The 21487-nt window shown below is 40.4% G+C and overlaps 2 protein-coding genes across 2 annotated transcripts; both read left to right on the plus strand.

Annotated features, from left to right (window-relative positions):
• The first annotated feature begins 12881 nt into the window (after positions 1-12881).
• LOC110889387 (40S ribosomal protein S8) lies at positions 12882-15632 on the plus strand. The gene is made up of 5 exons (XM_022136896.2): positions 12882-13029; positions 13127-13199; positions 14104-14437; positions 15114-15283; positions 15402-15632. The coding sequence occupies exons 1-5, from the start codon at positions 13026-13028 to the stop codon at positions 15478-15480; spliced, it is 660 nt and encodes a 219-aa protein (XP_021992588.1). The 5' UTR covers positions 12882-13025; the 3' UTR covers positions 15481-15632.
• Positions 15633-19568: 3936 nt separating this feature from the next.
• Positions 19569-21264, plus strand: LOC118480885. Its single transcript, XM_035975848.1, has 2 exons — positions 19569-19790; positions 20824-21264. Exons 1-2 carry the CDS (start codon positions 19739-19741, stop codon positions 21261-21263), a joined length of 492 nt encoding a protein of 163 aa, XP_035831741.1. The 5' UTR covers positions 19569-19738; the 3' UTR covers position 21264.
• Positions 21265-21487: the final 223 nt, after the last annotated feature.

Consider the following 21487-nt stretch of genomic DNA (forward strand, 5'->3'; position numbering starts at 1 on the left):
ACTTCTTGATGGCCATGTCTGGCGTCTTGACTTGATCGGGACAGATAATGCTAAGCTGTTTGAAGCGAGCAGTTAACGCAGCGTTGTCTCCGTCCTTCTGCTTGATGTTCCAAAACTCGTCCTCCATCTTTTGGCGTTCATGGGGAGGGCAGAATTCGTCCATCATAATGGCTTTCAGCTCTTCCCAAGTCAGCTCATAAGCTGCATCATTCCCGCGTTTGTTTCGCTCGGGCGTCCACCAGTCTAGAGCTCGGGACTGGAAGACACCGGTCGCATTTAGGGTACGGAGATTCTCAGGACAGCCGCTTTGGCGCAGAGTGACTTCAACCGAATCAAACCATTGAAACATGGCAGTAGGGCCATCTTCTCCGGTAAACTCTTTTGGTCCGAATGCCTTAAACTGTTTGAAGCTGAAAACGGTCTTGTTAGCATCTTTAGGAGCTCGGTTCGCGACTCCTCAGACGATTTGCTGACGTTTTCATACACCTCGCTCACAGCTTTTGCCACTTGCTTGGCGATGATAGCAGCGAGACGCTTGTCTCTCTTTTCTTGGCGGGTAAGAGGGGTTCGGTGTCCAGATGACGACATGGTCTGCAACAGACATCGTCGCAGGTCTCAGACACAACAAATCGGATCTCACCTCACACGTCTACTACTTACTAAAGCTCAGGAACACGATAAGGCATGAATCACATAAACACATAGGCACAAATCCACAGATTCACGTAATCACAGAAGCACAGAAGCACATAGAGCACAGAATCACCGAAGCACATAAACACATAGGCATTTAATCACAGATGCGGTTAATGTCTCGTAATTCTCCTATCCGCACACAGTAGCACATACAGTATCCTGACTGCATCTAAGTTTTGAGAGTTATTCGAATATAGCGATCGCGAATAGCATATCGAGTAGCATCGTATAGTCGTATAGCGTTTCGAGTAGTATAGTATAATCGCGTATTATAGCGTAATATTGTCTAAAACTGCAGCGACTTGTTAGAGTCTTGAGATAGAATAGCAATACGAGTCGTGTGTGTCGATCGAAGTGATAGCGAAAATCGAATTTTTTTCAAAATTAAAACACGTAAACAGACAAGTACACTTAAAACACATAAAATCAACGAGTTATCAGAGTTGGCAGTTGCGAGCTCAAAATCGAAACACACAAAATCGAGGAGTAGATTGTCTGCAGCTACTAGACATTGACTACCCAAAGCGATTCGACTATCCGCAGTGGACTTGTCATCACTTTTCGACTTTCGGGTTCACGTTGCGGCCTCGATTCTTGGGCACTCAACACGTATTCCCTAGGTCATACTTGTGAGTTTAGGTCGTTGGAGTCCGTCGAGGCTTTGGTGAGATGAAATAAAAACCAGAACAAGTTGTCAAGGTTAGGGTTTCACCCCTAACTTAGCAACTTCTTCCTTGTTTTAGTAAAAATTGAGGAGATTATTCATCAAAATATGGATTTCACTCCTGATTTGGTACAATTCTCCTCGTTCGTTTTTGAGAAATTAATGAAGAAATCATTGATAAATTGATAAAAATCAGCATTGATCAAACAATTTAGTCGAGAGTTTGCGGTTTTCACACCTAATCCCGACTAAATCGCTCGACTCTATTTGAAAATTCGAGTGCAGTGATAGCGAGAAATAGCTGGGTATAGCACATAAGCTTAGTCTGTTGGTTCCTAACTATAGTCTAGGTCTCTAAGACAGCGACCCGGACTAGGTCGTGTCTAGCCTAATTCCCTATAGTTATGGCTCTGATACCAATCTGTCACACCCCAACCGATGGCGGAATCATCGGGGCATGGCACTGAGCGAAACAGATTGTCCAGAAGTTTCCACAACAACTATCATCACTATTTAGTTTAATTAATACGTCCCATACCGTATCCCAAATAGTAAAACAAATTATTACAGAATTCGCACTTGGAGAACTTGGCGTAGAGTTGATTCCCCTGGAGTAACTCGAGAACCAAACGTAGATGTTGCGCGTGTTCGGCTTTCGACTTGGAATAGATCAAGACATCGTCGATGAATACGATGACGAAATGGTCTAGAAATGGCTGACACACGCGATTCATCAGATCCATGAAAACCGCGGGTGCGTTAGTTAAACCAAAAGGCATAACAACGAATTCATAATGGCCGTATCGAGTTCGAAAGGCGGTTTTAGGAATGTCTTCCACTTGAATGCGCAATTGATGATAGCCTGAACGTAGATCGATCTTCGAGAAACACTTAGCACCTTGTAGCTGATCAAATAAGTCATCGATTCGAGGCAGAGGCAAAGGTTAACGGTTCTTGATGGTTAACTTATTCAATTCCCGATAGTCGATGCACATCCTGAACGACCCATCCTTCTTTTTAACGAAAAGGACTGTCGCGCCCCAAGGAGAGGTGCTCAGGCGAATAAAGCCTTTTTCAAGTAACTCCTGGAGTTGGTTCGAAAGTTCCCGCATTTCGGATGGAGCGAGTCGATAAGGAGCTTTGGCAGCAGGGTTAGCTCCAGGAATAAGGTCGATACGAAAGTCGATATCACGACTTGGCGGTAATCCGGGAAGATCATCAGGGAACACCTGAGGAAATTCACGAACCACTGGAACGTCTTTGACTTCGGCCTTCCTTTTCTTTTCCTTCCCTTCCCCGCTACTACAATGTTGGCCAAGAAAGCTCTGTATTCCTTGCGGAGATACTTGCTAGCTTGGATGCATGACATGAGCTTGAGACCTTTCGAAGCTGTTTCACCGTACACACATAATAGATCACCATTCGCGAGCGAGAATCGAATCATTTTATCAAAACACACAACTTCGGCATGGTTTTCGCGAAGAAAGTCCATGCCTACTATGACATCGAAGCTTCCGAGCTGCATTGGAATAAGGTCAATTGGGAAGATGTGATTGTTGAGCTCGAGAGTACAATCACGGAGAACAGAGTTAACGGTGACAGTTCTTCCAGTAGCAACTTCGACTTCGAATGACGAGGGGAGATAAGAGCGCTTACGACTAAGGAGCTTCTCGAATTCAAACGACACAAAGCAGTTATCGGCTCCAGTATCAAACAAACACGATGCATAAATACCATTCACAAGGAACGTACCATTAACCACGTTGTTGTCAGCCTGGGCTTGACGGGCATTGATGTTGAAGGTTCTGGCACGGGCTGCTTGTTGCTGCTGCTGAGGCTGCTGCTGCTGCTGTTGGGGCTCTTGTTTCACCATTCGGTTCGGGCACATGTTTGCAAAATGGTTAGGATCACCACATGCAAAGCAGACTCGAGCATTGACCGCGGGTGCTTGAGCTGCGGATTGGTCTTGAGGGGCTGGGAGCAGAGCTTGATGAGCGGCGGCAGGAGCTGCTGTGTTTCGGGGACCATAGCGACAGTTTGCAGTGAAATGACCGTAGAGATTGCAGTGAGCGCAGAAACGAGAGGCGATTCCCACCGGATGATGATATGAGCATGTCGGGCAGAGCGGGTGGGGACCTGTGTAAGCACGCTTTGCTGGCGGTGCATTGGTCACTGGAGCTGGTCGGTGATGCGACTACGGCTGAGCCGGTATGGCTTGCAGAGGGGCAGCAGTTGTTGTGACAGCACAGTTCTTGTTGCTGGAGCTGCTGTTGTTGTGTTTCTTCTTTCGGCGTGATGACTTGGATGGCTGAGCAGTGGAGTCGGCGGTCGGTGCAGTAGTAGCTTGATGCAGAGACTTTGATGGCTTATCCCAGAAGCCAGACTTTACCCGTTTGTCATTGATCTCGGCGGCAAGCAAGTAGGTCTCCTCAATTGATGATGTCTTGGCGGCGTGAACAAAGTCGGCAACACAATCAGGTAGAGCTCGAATGTACTTCTTGATGGCCATGTCTGGCGTCTTGACTTGATCGGGACAGATAATGCTAAGCTGTTTGAAGCGAGCAGTTAACGCAGCGTTGTCTCCGTCCTTCTGCTTGATGTTCCAAAACTCGTCCTCCATCTTTTGGCGTTCATGGGGAGGGCAGAATTCGTCCATCATAATGGCTTTCAGCTCTTCCCAAGTCAGCTCATAAGCTGCATCATTCCCGCGTTTGTTTCGCTCGGGCGTCCACCAGTCTAGAGCTCGGGACTGGAAGACACCGGTCGCATTTAGGGTACGGAGATTCTCAGGACAGCCGCTTTGGCGCAGAGTGACTTCAACCGAATCAAACCATTGAAACATGGCAGTAGGGCCATCTTCTCCGGTAAACTCTTTTGGTCCGAATGCCTTAAACTGTTTGAAGCTGAAAACGGTCTTGTTAGCATCTTTAGGAGCTCGGTTCGCGACTCCTCAGACGATTTGCTGACGTTTTCATACACCTCGCTCACAGCTTTTGCCACTTGCTTGGCGATGATAGCAGCGAGACGCTTGTCTCTCTTTTCTTGGCGGGTAAGAGGGGTTCGGTGTCCAGATGACGACATGGTCTGCAACAGACATCGTCGCAGGTCTCAGACACAACAAATCGGATCTCACCTCACACGTCTACTACTTACTAAAGCTCAGGAACACGATAAGGCATGAATCACATAAACACATAGGCACAAATCCACAGATTCACGTAATCACAGAAGCACAGAAGCACATAGAGCACAGAATCACCGAAGCACATAAACACATAGGCATTTAATCACAGATGCGGTTAATGTCTCGTAATTCTCCTATCCGCACACAGTAGCACATACAGTATCCTGACTGCATCTAAGTTTTGAGAGTTATTCGAATATAGCGATCGCGAATAGCATATCGAGTAGCATCGTATAGTCGTATAGCGTTTCGAGTAGTATAGTATAATCGCGTATTATAGCGTAATATTGTCTAAAACTGCAGCGACTTGTTAGCGTCTTGAGATAGAATAGCAATACGAGTCGTGTGTGTCGATCGAAGTGATAGCGAAAATCGAATTATTTTCAAAATTAAAACACGTAAACAGACAAGTACACTTAAAACACATAAAATCAACGAGTTATCAGAGTTGGCAGTTGCGAGCTCAGAATCGAAACACACAAAATCGAGGAGTAGATTATCTGCGGCTACTAGACATTGACTACCCAAAGCGATTCGACTATTCGCAGTGGACTTGTCGTCACTTTTCGACTTTCGGGTTCGCGTTGCGGCCTCGATTCTTGGGCACTCAACACGTATTCCCTAGGTCATACTTGTGAGTTCAGGTCGTTGGAGTCCGTCGAGGCTTTGGTGAGATGAAATAAAAACCAGAACAAGTTGTCAAGGTTAGGGTTTCACCCCTAACTTAGCAACTTCTTCCTTGTTTTAGTAAAAATTGAGGAGATTATTCATCAAAATATGGATTTCACTCCTGATTTGGTACAATTCTCCTCGTTCGTTTTTGAGAAATTAATGAAGAAATCATCGATAAATTGATAAAAATCAGCATTGATCAAACAATTTAGTCGAGAGTTTGCGGTTTTCACACCTAATCCCGACTAAATCGCTCGACTCTATTTGAAAATTCGAGTGCAGTGATAGCGAGAAATAGCTGGGTATAGCACATAAGCTTAGTCTGTTGGTTCCTAACTATAGTCTAGGTCTCTAAGACAGCGACCCGGACTAGGTCGTGTCTAGCCTAATTCCCTATAGTTATGGCTCTGATACCAATCTGTCACACCCCAACCGATGGCGGAATCATCGGGGCATGGCACTGAGCGAAACAGATTGTCCAGAAGTTTCCACAACAACTATCATCACTATTTAGTTTAATTAATACGTCCCATACCGTATCCCAAATAGTAAAACAAATTATTACAGAATTCGCACTTGGAGAACTTGGCGTAGAGTTGATTCCCCTGGAGTAACTCGAGAACCAAACGTAGATGTTGCGCGTGTTCGGCTTTCGACTTGGAATAGATCAAGACATCGTCGATGAATACGATGACGAAATGGTCTAGAAATGGCTGACACACGCGATTCATCAGATCCATGAAAACCGCGGGTGCGTTAGTTAAACCAAAAGGCATAACAACGAATTCATAATGGCCGTATCGAGTTCAAAAGGCGGTTTTAGGAATGTCTTCCACTTGAATGCGCAATTGATGATAGCCTGAACGTAGATCGATCTTCGAGAAACACTTAGCACCTTGTAGCTGATCAAATAAGTCATCGATTCGAGGCAGAGGCAAAGGTTAACGGTTCTTGATGGTTAACTTATTCAATTCCCGATAGTCGATGCACATCCTGAACGACCCATCCTTCTTTTTAACGAAAAGGACTGTCGCGCCCCAAGGAGAGGTGCTCAGGCGAATAAAGCCTTTTTCAAGTAACTCCTGGAGTTGGTTCGAAAGTTCCCGCATTTCGGATGGAGCGAGTCGATAAGGAGCTTTGGCAGCAGGGTTAGCTCCAGGAATAAGGTCGATACGAAAGTCGATATCACGACTTGGCGGTAATCCGGGAAGATCATCAGGGAACACCTGAGGAAATTCACGAACCACTGGAACGTCTTTGACTTCGGCCTTCCTTTTCTTTTCCTTCCCTTCCCCGCTACTACAATGTTGGCCAAGAAAGCTCTGTATTCCTTGCGGAGATACTTGCTAGCTTGGATGCATGACATGAGCTTGAGACCTTTCGAAGCTGTTTCACCGTACACACATAATAGATCACCATTCGCGAGCGAGAATCGAATCATTTTATCAAAACACACAACTTCGGCATGGTTTTCGCGAAGAAAGTCCATGCCTACTATGACATCGAAGCTTCCGAGCTGCATTGGAATAAGGTCAATTGGGAAGATGTGATTGTTGAGCTCGAGAGTACAATCACGGAGAACAGAGTTAACGGTGACAGTTCTTCCAGTAGCAACTTCGACTTCGAATGACGAGGGGAGATAAGAGCGCTTACGACTAAGGAGCTTCTCGAATTCAAACGACACAAAGCAGTTATCGGCTCCAGTATCAAACAAACACGATGCATAAATACCATTCACAAGGAACGTACCATTAACCACGTTGTTGTCAGCCTGGGCTTGACGGGCATTGATGTTGAAGGTTCTGGCACGGGCTGCTTGTTGCTGCTGCTGAGGCTGCTGCTGCTGCTGTTGGGGCTCTTGTTTCACCATTCGGTTCGGGCACATGTTTGCAAAATGGTTAGGATCACCACATGCAAAGCAGACTCGAGCATTGACCGCGGGTGCTTGAGCTGCGGATTGGTCTTGAGGGGCTGGGAGCAGAGCTTGATGAGCGGCGGCAGGAGCTGCTGTGTTTCGGGGACCATAGCGACAGTTTGCAGTGAAATGACCGTAGAGATTGCAGTGAGCGCAGAAACGAGAGGCGATTCCCACCGGATGATGATATGAGCATGTCGGGCAGAGCGGGTGGGGACCTGTGTAAGCACGCTTTGCTGGCGGTGCATTGGTCACTGGAGCTGGTCGGTGATGCGACTACGGCTGAGCCGGTATGGCTTGCAGAGGGGCAGCAGTTGTTGTGACAGCACAGTTCTTGTTGCTGGAGCTGCTGTTGTTGTGTTTCTTCTTTCGGCGTGATGACTTGGATGGCTGAGCAGTGGAGTCGGCGGTCGGTGCAGTAGTAGCTTGATGCAGAGACTTTGATGGCTTATCCCAGAAGCCAGACTTTACCCGTTTGTCATTGATCTCGGCGGCAAGCAAGTAGGTCTCCTCAATTGATGATGTCTTGGCGGCGTGAACAAAGTCGGCAACACAATCAGGTAGAGCTCGAATGTACTTCTTGATGGCCATGTCTGGCGTCTTGACTTGATCGGGACAGATAATGCTAAGCTGTTTGAAGCGAGCAGTTAACGCAGCGTTGTCTCCGTCCTTCTGCTTGATGTTCCAAAACTCGTCCTCCATCTTTTGGCGTTCATGGGGAGGGCAGAATTCGTCCATCATAATGGCTTTCAGCTCTTCCCAAGTCAGCTCATAAGCTGCATCATTCCCGCGTTTGTTTCGCTCGGGCGTCCACCAGTCTAGAGCTCGGGACTGGAAGACACCGGTCGCATTTAGGGTACGGAGATTCTCAGGACAGCCGCTTTGGCGCAGAGTGACTTCAACCGAATCAAACCATTGAAACATGGCAGTAGGGCCATCTTCTCCGGTAAACTCTTTTGGTCCGAATGCCTTAAACTGTTTGAAGCTGAAAACGGTCTTGTTAGCATCTTTAGGAGCTCGGTTCGCGACTCCTCAGACGATTTGCTGACGTTTTCATACACCTCGCTCACAGCTTTTGCCACTTGCTTGGCGATGATAGCAGCGAGACGCTTGTCTCTCTTTTCTTGGCGGGTAAGAGGGGTTCGGTGTCCAGATGACGACATGGTCTGCAACAGACATCGTCGCAGGTCTCAGACACAACAAATCGGATCTCACCTCACACGTCTACTACTTACTAAAGCTCAGGAACACGATAAGGCATGAATCACATAAACACATAGGCACAAATCCACAGATTCACGTAATCACAGAAGCACAGAAGCACATAGAGCACAGAATCACCGAAGCACATAAACACATAGGCATTTAATCACAGATGCGGTTAATGTCTCGTAATTCTCCTATCCGCACACAGTAGCACATACAGTATCCTGACTGCATCTAAGTTTTGAGAGTTATTCGAATATAGCGATCGCGAATAGCATATCGAGTAGCATCGTATAGTCGTATAGCGTTTCGAGTAGTATAGTATAATCGCGTATTATAGCGTAATATTGTCTAAAACTGCAGCGACTTGTTAGCGTCTTGAGATAGAATAGCAATACGAGTCGTGTGTGTCGATCGAAGTGATAGCGAAAATCGAATTATTTTCAAAATTAAAACACGTAAACAGACAAGTACACTTAAAACACATAAAATCAACGAGTTATCAGAGTTGGCAGTTGCGAGCTCAGAATCGAAACACACAAAATCGAGGAGTAGATTATCTGCGGCTACTAGACATTGACTACCCAAAGCGATTCGACTATTCGCAGTGGACTTGTCGTCACTTTTCGACTTTCGGGTTCGCGTTGCGGCCTCGATTCTTGGGCACTCAACACGTATTCCCTAGGTCATACTTGTGAGTTCAGGTCGTTGGAGTCCGTCGAGGCTTTGGTGAGATGAAATAAAAACCAGAACAAGTTGTCAAGGTTAGGGTTTCACCCCTAACTTAGCAACTTCTTCCTTGTTTTAGTAAAAATTGAGGAGATTATTCATCAAAATATGGATTTCACTCCTGATTTGGTACAATTCTCCTCGTTCGTTTTTGAGAAATTAATGAAGAAATCATCGATAAATTGATAAAAATCAGCATTGATCAAACAATTTAGTCGAGAGTTTGCGGTTTTCACACCTAATCCCGACTAAATCGCTCGACTCTATTTGAAAATTCGAGTGCAGTGATAGCGAGAAATAGCTGGGTATAGCACATAAGCTTAGTCTGTTGGTTCCTAACTATAGTCTAGGTCTCTAAGACAGCGACCCGGACTAGGTCGTGTCTAGCCTAATTCCCTATAGTTATGGCTCTGATACCAATCTGTCACACCCCAACCGATGGCGGAATCATCGGGGCATGGCACTGAGCGAAACAGATTGTCCAGAAGTTTCCACAACAACTATCATCACTATTTAGTTTAATTAATACGTCCCATACCGTATCCCAAATAGTAAAACAAATTATTACAGATAACAACTAGTCAAGTGTTCTGTTCCGACAACTCAGATTCAAATATAAATATAATATAGTTGTTTAAATGCCTCTAGAGACTCGATCTTCAATATCTACAGACAACTATGCTCTAGACGCTTGTTCTAAGCTCGCCTTCCTAGCAGATAAGCATCCTAATTGTCTGCCACATACGTTAAAATAAAGTCAATATATAAAATGTAAAGGTGAGCATACAAGTTTGATAATAGCATATAGAGTTCGAAATAGTTTACGCATAACCAGCACGTACACAGAGGAAAACGAAGCATGTTAATTATCGACATGGATCTATCGATACCAATGACTGCGGGTTGACTGCCCGAGGCAGTTCGCAATACATGATTACTACCGTAATCCATGCAAGTAATTGTCCTTAACAACCCCCGTGTGAACGGGTCCTGAGTCCAAACTATAGTACTACGTCGTTAAGGCAGGTAGACAGCATTCCACGTGTAAACATAACAACAAGCATTCATTTAGTCACGTAATACATGCAGAACGGTTAGCGTTTAAATAATTGAGTAGTGTGTTCGATTGTGATTTTAGATAAGTAACGTATGTAACACCAAAAAGTGCTAAAGCAAAAAGGGTTCGAGTATACTCACAGCGATTGATTGATGGATTGAAGGGAGCGCTTGAGAGTAGGGTTAGCCTGAATAGTTCGATAGTATAATGATGAGTAACGCGATAAATGGAAACAAGTGATGATGGGTCGAACAGCCTGGTCAATCGAACTGTAGGTTCGATCGAACGGGTTGTTCGTTCGGTTGGACAGTCCGTTCGGACAGCCTGTTCAATCGGCCGGTAGGCTCGATCGGTTGGTGTATGATGGCTTGTCCTTTTGAAGTTTTCATTGTAGTATTCGAGATCACTGAAGTGTCCTTACCTTTCAGGTCGATCGATCGAACGGTCTGTTCGATCGGCCGGCTTAACCGATCGGTTAGGTACTTTAGAAATGGGTCCTCAGTGGGATGTCACCTGATCGGACAACATGTTCGATCGGGTGGCGCTCCAATTCGTCGAACGAGTTGACAAATCGGTTAAGGTTTGAAGCATAGTATCTCATGATTCGAAGAGCAATGTTATCCAAACCGTAGTTCGATCGAACATCACTTCGTTCAATACTATACTTCATGAAATTGTTAAAGAGTGGGGCCATGTGCTAGCCGATCGGCTGGCCTGGTCCATCGGCTGACATGTCCGATCGGTTGGGCTGTTCGTTCGAACAGCCTGTTCGATCGGTCAGCATTCTGACCTGGTCGGCCTGTTCGTCTAACACTTGGTTGTTCTGATTGTTTGACGTTATATCGAGGTATTTTGACAACGAGTTGAACCATGGCACCTTCGTTCTTACTTGTTTCCCCTGCTTGGGCAGGAATCACCCAAGTCCGGCCGGTGAACGTTTCAAAACGGTAGTTTAACGTTTAACCCGAAATCGGTGAACCTCGTAGATAGAATCCGAATCTTGAACCACACAACCATTAGAATGATTAGTGAGTTGGCTCAAGCTCCGTTTCTACCGGTTTGAAGGCACTAAGTGTAAAAGAGTTGAAAGAAAGTTGGAAATCCTTCTTTCAATCCCTCACACCATGTAAATGTTCAGATCTATGATAGATCTTAGTTTGTTTCTGTGGAAATCGGTTAGATCCAAGTGATTCTTGGTGGATTGAGGCCAAAACATGAAGTTCTTGAAGAACACCATGATGACATCATCCTAGAATACTTAGATTATGATGATTTCACGGTTAGAAATCAAGATTTGAAAGATAGAAAGGTGTAGGAGTGTGCATAGATAAAAAAACATACAAGATTTAGGATGAAATCTTACCGGGATTGCGAGAAATCTGAGAAATAGTGAAGAACACGAGCTGGTCGGTCAGAGGGTTTCCAAAAGTGGAAAGAATGACAATGACAGGCCTATTTATAGGCTTCCAAAAGGGGAAAGAGCTAGCCGATTGGCCAGGCATCCCGATCGGACAGCCTGTTCGATCGGACAGTCCGTCTGATCGGCTGGGCTGTTCGATCGGCTAGGAGCCTGATCGATCAACAGCCTGCGTTGAGCGTTCGGTGCGACGATTTCTGATATTTCGATTTCGATTGAAGACGATATGAATACGATAGAGTTTCCTATTCAAATTACTTTTAATCCCAACTACTATATCTACATACAAGCATCTACATTTCACACTATCTTTTCGCTACCATTCATCATAATTCGATTTCGATTGAGTTCGATTGAGTTTCGAGTTTCGATTCGATTGATCACCACACATAACATAAAGTAAACACGCATAGGTAATATGTAAGGCACACACACACGTAATATAACACCAAATTCGCATAGTTCGAGTCTCGAGTTCGATTGATGATTCGATTAGCTTGATTATTGATTAATTAACTTTATCGCATTGTTACTTCCTACTATTCACAGTCGTAAAGCGTTTCGCGTCGATTAACATTCGATTACTTTGATTCTTTGATTAATAACACTTACTCCACATAATACAACTAATAACACACAAATTAGACTAGTTACAGTCAAAGGAGTCAAACTTGACTTTGACTTTGACTTTGACATTCGTAACACGAGGTGTTACAAATTGTGGCACCCCAGAGGCGCTATCGTCGATGATGTGACGGGGTGGCACCATGCCACACCCACCGGCCTTACAAATATACGAACACTAAAAAATATTTTTTTCATTTCCACATCGTATTTACATTAACAAATTCGTACTAGATACACTAAAAATAATAATAAGAAAACAATTTCAGGTATATTATTGGGTAAACGAGTATGTGTTTTCTCATAAAAATAAAAAAAATAATAAGAAAACAATTTCAAATATATTATTGGATAAACGAGTATATGTTTTATCGTAATCATGTCGAGCCAAGTTCAATCCCCATTAGTGTCATATTTGGTGGATAAAGGCAATAAAGGCTAGTTCTCCCAGACTCCAGGTCAAGAGTCCGAGCCCGAGCCACCCCGGGTTTTAGTCCACAGTGCGTTGCGCCAAAGAGATTCTCTCTTGTAGCGGCGCAAGCCTCTGCCCTTGGCAGTAGGTGGTATGGTATCCCGGGGAACACTGTTAGCCAAACTCTGACGCCAACGTGAACCCGGTAAAGAGAACATAGTTTGGCTAGAGTAGGCCTCCAGTTTTGTTTAGGAAGGTGTAAATATCTCTCACAACAAGTTAAAGATTCTCACCTTAAAAAAATTAAAAAAGATGAAGGCTCACTCAAGGGGTAGCATGGTAATTTTGCAAGGACTAGGTTTCCCCGTCACCTTATATACTACTCCATAGCCGCAGCAGCATAAACCCTAATCCGAGAGGCGGAGGATCATCACCACCCAGCTGCAACCATGGGTACAATTAATCTCTACTAAAAACTTAAATCCATTCTACCGATATGATTCTTCATGTGACAATGTCTGATTTTCAAACAATTTCATTGTTGTTTCAGGTATCAGCAGAGATAGTATGCACAAGAGACGCGCCACTGGAGGCAAGAAGAAGGCCTGGAGGAAGAAGCGAAAGTAATTTCTATTCATTTTTCTTTTTTTAATGATTTCTGTTGTGTTTGTTTGCTGGTTATGTGAAATGTGCGTGTGAAATTTTGTCTACTTGATTGTTTGTGTGTGTGTGTGTTTTAATATGAATACTGGCTGGATCTGGCTTTGATAGCATTGTTTCACTAGCAGTAAGAATTAGGGTTTATTATGCTTTTGATGAAAAGATTTACTTCATGTCTTTGTTGTGTGTTAGTTTTTACTGATTTATTAAGTTTACAATAAGTTATTAGCTTTATTCTAGATTCTTATTGTGCGTTTATTGTCTGGTTTTAATGCTTTTTTTATTTGTTTTAAACCAAAACCAAACCTTTGAAATTTCAAATCTAGATAAAACTAAGATATACAACTTTTGACATGATCAAAACTTGTAGAATAGTGTGACTTATTAATTGGTATTTTATTGATTTTTAAAGAAATTAAGGTATTAAGTAGAATTCCCATTAAACTTTTAAAGTTCTATATCACATTAAGTGAATGGCTTTGTTCGGTTTGATACGGAGATATTTTTTTAAACTAATATGCAATTCTAACTGTTCAGCTTGCTGTAGAAAAAAAAACGTTTGGTTTGAAAACTGGATGAACCAAAACGATGATTGTTTTGGCCCGGTTTACTGATTTGGGTTGGTCTATGAGCAGTGGCGAAGCTTGAGATTTCCGACGGGGGGTCGAAAACGTATATACCCAAAAATTTCTATAGTACCAGGGGGTTGAAAACGTATATACCCAAAAAATTTTATACAAAAACCGCATATATTGTCAATAATTACTAGATTTCTTGATGTTTAAAGAAGACATTGTTCTCATTTCATACAGTTTTCTGACATTTGCTATAGTTTACAAGCTTAATTGTTGTATTTTTTTGTTTAAGGTATGAGCTCGGAAGACAGCCAGCAAATACCAAGATTTCGAGCAACAAGACTGTTAGGAGGGTTAGGGTTCGTGGTGGTAATGTTAAGTGGCGGGCGTTGAGGTTGGATACCGGTAACTACTCATGGGGAAGTGAGGCTGTGACCCGAAAGACCCGTATTTTGGATGTGGTTTACAATGCATCCAACAATGAGTTGGTCAGAACCCAAACACTTGTTAAGAGTGCAATTGTTCAGGTGGATGCTGCACCTTTTAAGCAATGGTATTTGCAACACTATGGTGTTGATATTGGTCGCAAGAAGAAAGCCGCTGCTGCAGTCAAAAAGGACGGAGAGGTATGTTCTTATTTGTTATTATTGATTATATCTAAATTTGTGTTAAGAGGTGTAGTTTAGGTTATTGTATTTTTTAGATAACATGTCAATAGTCGTCTATAATGTGTTGTGAAATGTTTTAAAGCCGTAAATAATAAAAAATAATTTTAGGAGGTGTTTTAGATATGCTCATTTTAAACAAAAGCATATGAATTTTATCATTTGTTTCCGGAAGCACATATTTTTTTTATTTGTTTGGACGAAGAAAAGCAATTATGTTTATCTGGTTATTTCATTTTTATTATTCATGATTTCATGGTAGGTAAGGTTGTTTTTAAAGTGTGTATTTGTGCTTGTGTTTGCAACTTATTTTAAGAAGTAGATAATCTGTTTATTGAAACAATTTATTTTATTATAAGGGTGAACTTGTAAATTTGAATCCACTACACAAAAATCTCATACTTGTTTTATATTTTTACCCAAAAGTAAGCAATAATAAGCATTTTTTCTACATCCAAACACTCAGGAAGTGTTCATAATCTTTCTGCAGTAAGCATTTTTTCTACCCACACATACATAATTCTAATTAATCCCCGACCCGTTACGCACGAGACCTTATTTGTCATTTTAATATATATGATCAGTCTTTGTTGTTGCTTATTTCTGTATTTTTTATTTGATTTTGATGATTTAACAGGAAGCAGAAGGCGCAACAGAGGAGGCCAAGAAGAGTAACCATGTTGTGAGGAAACTGGAAAAACGTCAAGAGGAACGCAAACTCGACCCACATGTTGAAGAACAGTTTTCTAGTGGTCGTCTTCTTGCTGCCATCTCATCTCGCCCTGGGCAGTGTGGTCGTGCTGATGGGTACGTAGTCTTTCAATCATAATGCTTGTATGATTTATCATTTATATCGTGTTGGTGTAACATACAAGTATACATATGTAGATTCTAATGTGAATATGGTTTTTATAAATATCTTCAGATACATATTGGAAGGAAAAGAGCTAGAATTCTACATGAAGAAGCTGCAGAAGAAGAAAGGAAAGGGTGCTGCTGCTTAAGAGCATCTTTCTTTATTATAGATTTGTATTTCTTATTTATTTTTGAGGAATGGCATCATGACTAAGAGCTTTGACGTTTTTTTTGAATGTTGACTATATTTTCGCATTTAGTGTCATGACCTTCAAATGACCCATGTTTGATCGAATTAAAAGTGTGTCAAGTTTTTTAGATAGGACCTAAGCCGGTTCAAAGTTCAAACCGAACTACTGAAATTTTAGTATTTTTGCTTTAAAAGCAATGTTTTAAATACCGGTATGAACCCACTGGTTATACCGGATACCGGACATGTGCCCGGTATGATAAAGGCCGGTAAAACCACGGTATGCCTTATGTACTGCTGTTAAATCCGGTTCTACCGGTTTAAACCATTGAACCGGTTTGCATTATCTTTAAATTTGATTTTTTAAATTAAAAAAAGTACGATATTAAGGTAATACTGACGTTCCATTGTTGATGATTAACCTAGTGCCTTCCATTACAATATTTTATCGTTATTGAAACTGTTACTCACATCATTCAATGTAATATTTTTTATAAGTAATAAAAATGCTCTTAAGTAATGCATAACATTTTACAAGAAAATTGTTTTTAGATAAAACCATAATCAGTTATATAAATCTTAACTGAGATTGCATTGTTTTTTTATATTAATTTGTATTTTATGAAATTATAGTGTTAACTAGTGACCCGGTTGAACCGCCTGGTATAACCCAGTTCAACCAGTTGAACCATTTCAGAGCCTAACCCGGTATGAATATAAAACCGGTTTTTAAAACATTGTTTAAAAGGCTTTCTTTTTAGTTTTTGATTTTACGTTCAAACATGAGTTGGTTTTTGATTCTGAGTTTAAACTTGTATGTTTTATCCTAAATATCAACCAATCATACCTAGTATAGTTTAGCCGAACTTTTTGTGTTTAAACTTGAAATGTCTGGGCTTGAGAAAAAGGTGTAAAAAAATTGAAATGTCTGGCTTTTTAAACTTGTATGTTTTAGCCCAAATATCAATCAATTATATATCTAGTATAGTATAGTTTTGGTTTTTGTGTTTAAACTTGAAATGTCTTGAGAAAAAGGTGTAAAAAATTGGGTCTAAAAGTTATGACCAAAAGTGCTAACAATAGTAAGGTATCCGCGTGATGTGACGGGGGTGACACTTTGTATTGCGACACTTGTTTACGGTAGTTTTCTTATTCATATAATAGTTATGATAATATTATTGTGGTGACTATATGTCATAAGTGTTACCCATGTCTAGTAAATATTAAATTTTAAATTATAAAGTACTTCAAGAAACTATTAATAAAATAAGGTAACACACGGATAAGGAAAAATAAGTCTATTAACATAATAAACATGTTAATGTTAATACGAAAGATATACAAAAAAATCAAAACTTTAAAACCTGCAAAAACAATACCTTAGAAGCGTGTACGACGATTGATTTGCTTAAATCAATATGTTTATCGTGTAACTGAATCTGAAAAATCAAATATGTTAACATTCACAAAAAAGTGGGAAAAAAATCATATATGCGTTGCCGCGAAATACCAAACTGACCTTAGAAACTTTAATCTCACATGCTTTGTCTTTCCAAACAGTTGAATTTAGAATTAAGGTTTAAGATCAAATACCAAGACTCCTAAAAACAAGAAGTCGTACAAATGGTATCAAACGAACTCCAATTGACCTCATTCAAGCGACATTAGAACTGTCTCATTGAACTCTACCATGTGAGATTTTAGGTTTTCACTTTTAGATTTATAGGTTGTAGATTTTAGAATTTTTGTTTATTATCATTGTGTTTTTTTTAGACTTACTGTGTCTTTTTCCTCGACATTGTTGTGTTATATTTACTCGAGATTGTGTCATCTATTGTGTCTTTATACACTTCTTATTTTTAGGAGCTTTTGTATAATAACTTAACCCTCAAAATTAGATCCATTATTTATTTTGTTCGGCAATAGACATAAGTGTGGACTACTATGTATTTATAGGATAAACTTCAGTAGTGCATTAGAGTTCAATTTTAAAAAGTTTGTTTTCCCACTTGGGTTTCTATTAGATTTGGCACCCCTTTAGTTAGGAAGTTTGTTGTGTTTAGTATTCAGTTTTTAAAGGTTTTTTTAACAATGTAATATGTTTATATTATTGGATAAACCAAACTTCTACTAAAAACTTTTTTATATAAAAGTTTCTAATAAAACTAAAATGCCATTTTGTTGAATATGATATTTAAGACGATATGTTTTTTAAATGCATTTTGTTCTTTTATAAATAATTGCAAAGAGAACATGTTTATTAAGATATCTAATATTTTAATTGAATAGAATAGCTTACAGTTGAAAAGATCTAGAAAACCCTTAAATCTAAATGTGAGAAAATTTATCATGTTTTTCTCTTTTTGATAAATTATTTTAAATTATTTTTGCTGAGTTCTTACTTTTTAAAGAATGTCAAAATAAGATTTACGAAGCTTGTATATCTAAGATTTTAATTGAATAGAATAGCTTACAGTTGAAAACAGGCCCGGCTATACCCAAGTGCTGGGTGGGCTTGAGAACAGGGCCCAAATAATTAAGGGGCCCAAAAAATTTTAAGTTTTCTTTATATATAGCCCAAAATTTTTTAAAGGCCCAAAGCTTTGTACAAACCCAAACCCTTAACAGATTACAGGCCCCATCCTTTGTCAAAAATACAATTTTCGCTGCAAATCAAACGACGCTTCTTCTCTGCGCTAGGGATTTCTGAAATCTGAATTCTGATCGAACACTGTGTAACACAACAATAGTCATCATCATCGCGATTCAACACAACAATAGTCATCATCATCGCGATTCAGGACATCATAATCATTCTCGCAGATAATAGTCATCATCATCACGGAATCACCGCTGCACGGTTTCGAGGTATTTGTTTGTTGTCTGTTGATTTTTGCTTGTTGTTATCTGTTACGAGTCGCAACCACGGTTCCGAGTTACATCTTGATTTCAACAAAGATGAATGATGTTTGTTTTTTCCGATTTACGGTTCCGAGTTACTGAGTTACATCTTGATTGCAACCACGGTATTTGTTTGTTGTCTATTGATTTTTTTGTTTTTTCATAGCCGGTTATCTTTTTCTAGACTTTTGCCACTTTCAAGCCCACCCAAGTGTTGTCATCTGTTATGAAATATCAAATATGAATGATGTGAATTGCTTTTTTTTTCTTTTTTTTTTTGCAGTTGATATCCGACATTCCGACTATCCGTCTTCTTAAGCCCACTGCCGAAGCCTAAAGTGACTTCATCTTGAGGTAAATTGGTAAAATCTTGATAATAATAATTATTTATGTTTTATTAATTATACTTCAAATGTATTAGACTTCGTGTGAATTGTTATTGAATGGATTTTATTCGTTAATATGTAGAAATAATGCCTCCCGTTCCTAACTACAAACACCTATCCGGGTTGGCGACAATATCTATTGAAAGTGAAATATTAGATACTATGGATTACAAGGAGTTGATCGAGAGCTTTGCTTCAAAAAACGTTAGGAGAACCACACTGTTTGCTTAGCAAGTAAGTTTGATACTTTAATCATTTTTGCTACACTATTTTTGTTAATTTGTTTTATCTATTTCATAACAATTATCGTAGTATTATCAATTTTTAGTATTTATATATATATGATTGAATGATTGATGAGTTTCTGTTATATGAAGATTTGCGAATAGGGCCCAAATTTTTTATCTCGAACAGGGCCAAAATTTTTTTTGTGATTTTCGGAGACGGCCCTGGTTGAAAAGATCTGGAAAACCCTTAAATCTAAATGTGAGAAAATTTATCATGTTTATCTCTTTTTGATGAATTATTTTAAATTATTTTTGCTGAGTTCTTACTTTTTAAAAAATGTCAAAATAAGATTTACGAACCTTGTATAACACTAAAGATAAATTAGTTATGGACCTTGTTGACTATGGATATTTGTCTCATTTTTCAAGGGGCTAGGAGATTAGGTCGAAATTATCCCATGGCAGTTGGTCGGATTGGGTCTTCTGCTCACGGGTTTGTTGTTGATCTGGCCTTTTATTTGGTTTTTTTGTCTTTATGCTTGTAGGCTTTTTCAGTTGCAAACACGTTGAAAAGGGTGGCGAGGATTTGTAACTGTATCTTATGACAAGATTTTAAGTTATTTTCTTATCAGCTCTAGTTCTAAAAGCGTTCACCGACTTAATATTTTATTGGGCATTTTTAGGTGAGGATGTATTCGGTATAATGGTTGACATAGCAGGGAAATCTATTACTGGTGCTGTTTGTTTTTTCAGAGGTAAAATGTCTACAGTCTGCAGACCACATCTGCAGATAGGGCTGTAAACGAACCAAACGTTCAGCGAACCGTTCGTGAACTGTTCGGCAGGAAGTTCGTTTATGTTCGTTCGTTTAATAAACGAACGAACACGAACAAGGAATTTCGTTCGATTAGCTAAATGAATGAACATGAACAAAGGTCTCGTTCGTTCAATTGTGTTCGTGAACGTTCGGTAATGTGTTCGTAAACGTTCGTGAACATTCGTTCATTTGCATTCGTTTATGTTCGCATGTTTGTGGTTTAATGAAAGATTTTTGTACTTTCATATATTTTATTTATACTTTTCATATTATTAAACTTATATTTATTTTATTACCCAAAGAATTAAACTTGAAAAACCTTGTTTCACCTTGTCTATGCACCATTTCCCTTTCATTTCTTATTATTTACATCGACGAATACGATCGACCTCCGTTCCACAATAAGGAATTCAAGTTCTAGTGCTACTCTCTGGGCCATCCACCTTTATCCTTTGTCGCATTCGTCAAATTTATTTGTGTTCGTGAACCGTTCGTGAACACGCCCATTTCCTTAATGAACAAACACGAACATAAAATCTCGTTCGGTAACTGTTCATGAACCGTTCGTGAACACATTTATTTCCTTAACGAACGAACACGAACAAGGCCTTGTTTGTGTTCGTTCGGTTCGTTTACAGCCCTATCTGCAAACATATGTAACAGAAGAGGTGGACCAAACCTCTGTAGTCTGCAAGGAGAAGACTTTTTGTTTTTTAACTTCTGCAAGCTGCTAATAAATTTCTGAATTTTAACTCCTAAAATCAGCAAAATACCACCAAATTTATGAAATTTAACACCAAAAATCATCAAAATACCATCAAATTTCTGAAATTTAACACCAAACTTTTGAAATTTAACTAGATAATGAGCTGTAAACCGATAAACCCTAACATATCAGCAAAAAGTCACAATTAGTTAATGCTAAAACAAATACGAACCTCCTTCGAAGTCATTTATTTCGGCGAATGCAGAGAACGGATCGTCACCGTCGTCGGGAAGAGATGAGGTCCACTGGAGTGAGTCAAGTCGTGCTAGTTGTCCGACAACATCTGATTTGACCGGGTTTCGCTTTCTCTGTTTCTTCTTTGGCGGTAGAGTGGTCATCTTTTCCGGTAGGGTTTTGACTAATACGGCGGTGATGAGCGGTTGGAGGCTGCAAGATTACTTCATGTATTTGCTTGCTTGTTGGGGTTTAGGCTACCAGTTAATAATGTACAATCCGGATGCTGCTATGGAGGTTGGCGGGGGTGGGAGGAGGAGAAGGGTGGAGGAGAAGGTGCTAGGGTTTTTATGGGAAAAGTTCTATGTGTTTTCAAAATGTGGAGGAAAAGAGAGTCTGACCCAAGAAGATATTGATCCATGTCTGCACCAGAAAGAGGTCACACAGACCTTTTTTAATGAAAGGTTTTGAGAAAACAAACAAACTACAGAATCAAACGTCTGTGCGTAGTCTGCGTGGGGCAGACATAAAAGGTTCTGAAGAGCTTTTCACAAAATAAAAAAAAAAAACAAACACCCAATGCAAAGATTTATCTCCTTGATGTTTGTTATAATAACAATGCATAATATTATCAATGTTGTTTTTATGGGCCCAAGTGTACACTGTATCAATGTTTTATCCATATAGCTTGAGCA

Source organism: Helianthus annuus, chromosome 8 (genome assembly GCF_002127325.2).
Source record: "Helianthus annuus cultivar XRQ/B chromosome 8, HanXRQr2.0-SUNRISE, whole genome shotgun sequence".
Lineage (NCBI taxonomy): Eukaryota > Viridiplantae > Streptophyta > Magnoliopsida > Asterales > Asteraceae > Helianthus > Helianthus annuus.

Excerpts from the sequence above, each read along its gene's own strand:
- LOC110889387 (XM_022136896.2), top strand. Across the intron at positions 13,200-14,103 it reads GCCTGGAGGAAGAAGCGAAA|GTATGAGCTCGGAAGACAGC; the intron begins GTAATTTCTATT and ends TTTTTGTTTAAG. Across the intron at positions 15,284-15,401 it reads CAGTGTGGTCGTGCTGATGG|ATACATATTGGAAGGAAAAG; the intron begins GTACGTAGTCTT and ends AAATATCTTCAG.
- LOC118480885 (XM_035975848.1), top strand. The coding sequence starts at position 19,739 with ATGGTTGACATAGCAGGGAAATCTATTACTGGTGCTGTTTGTTTTTTC. Across the intron at positions 19,791-20,823 it reads TGCTGTTTGTTTTTTCAGAG|AGAACGGATCGTCACCGTCG; the intron begins GTAAAATGTCTA and ends CGGCGAATGCAG.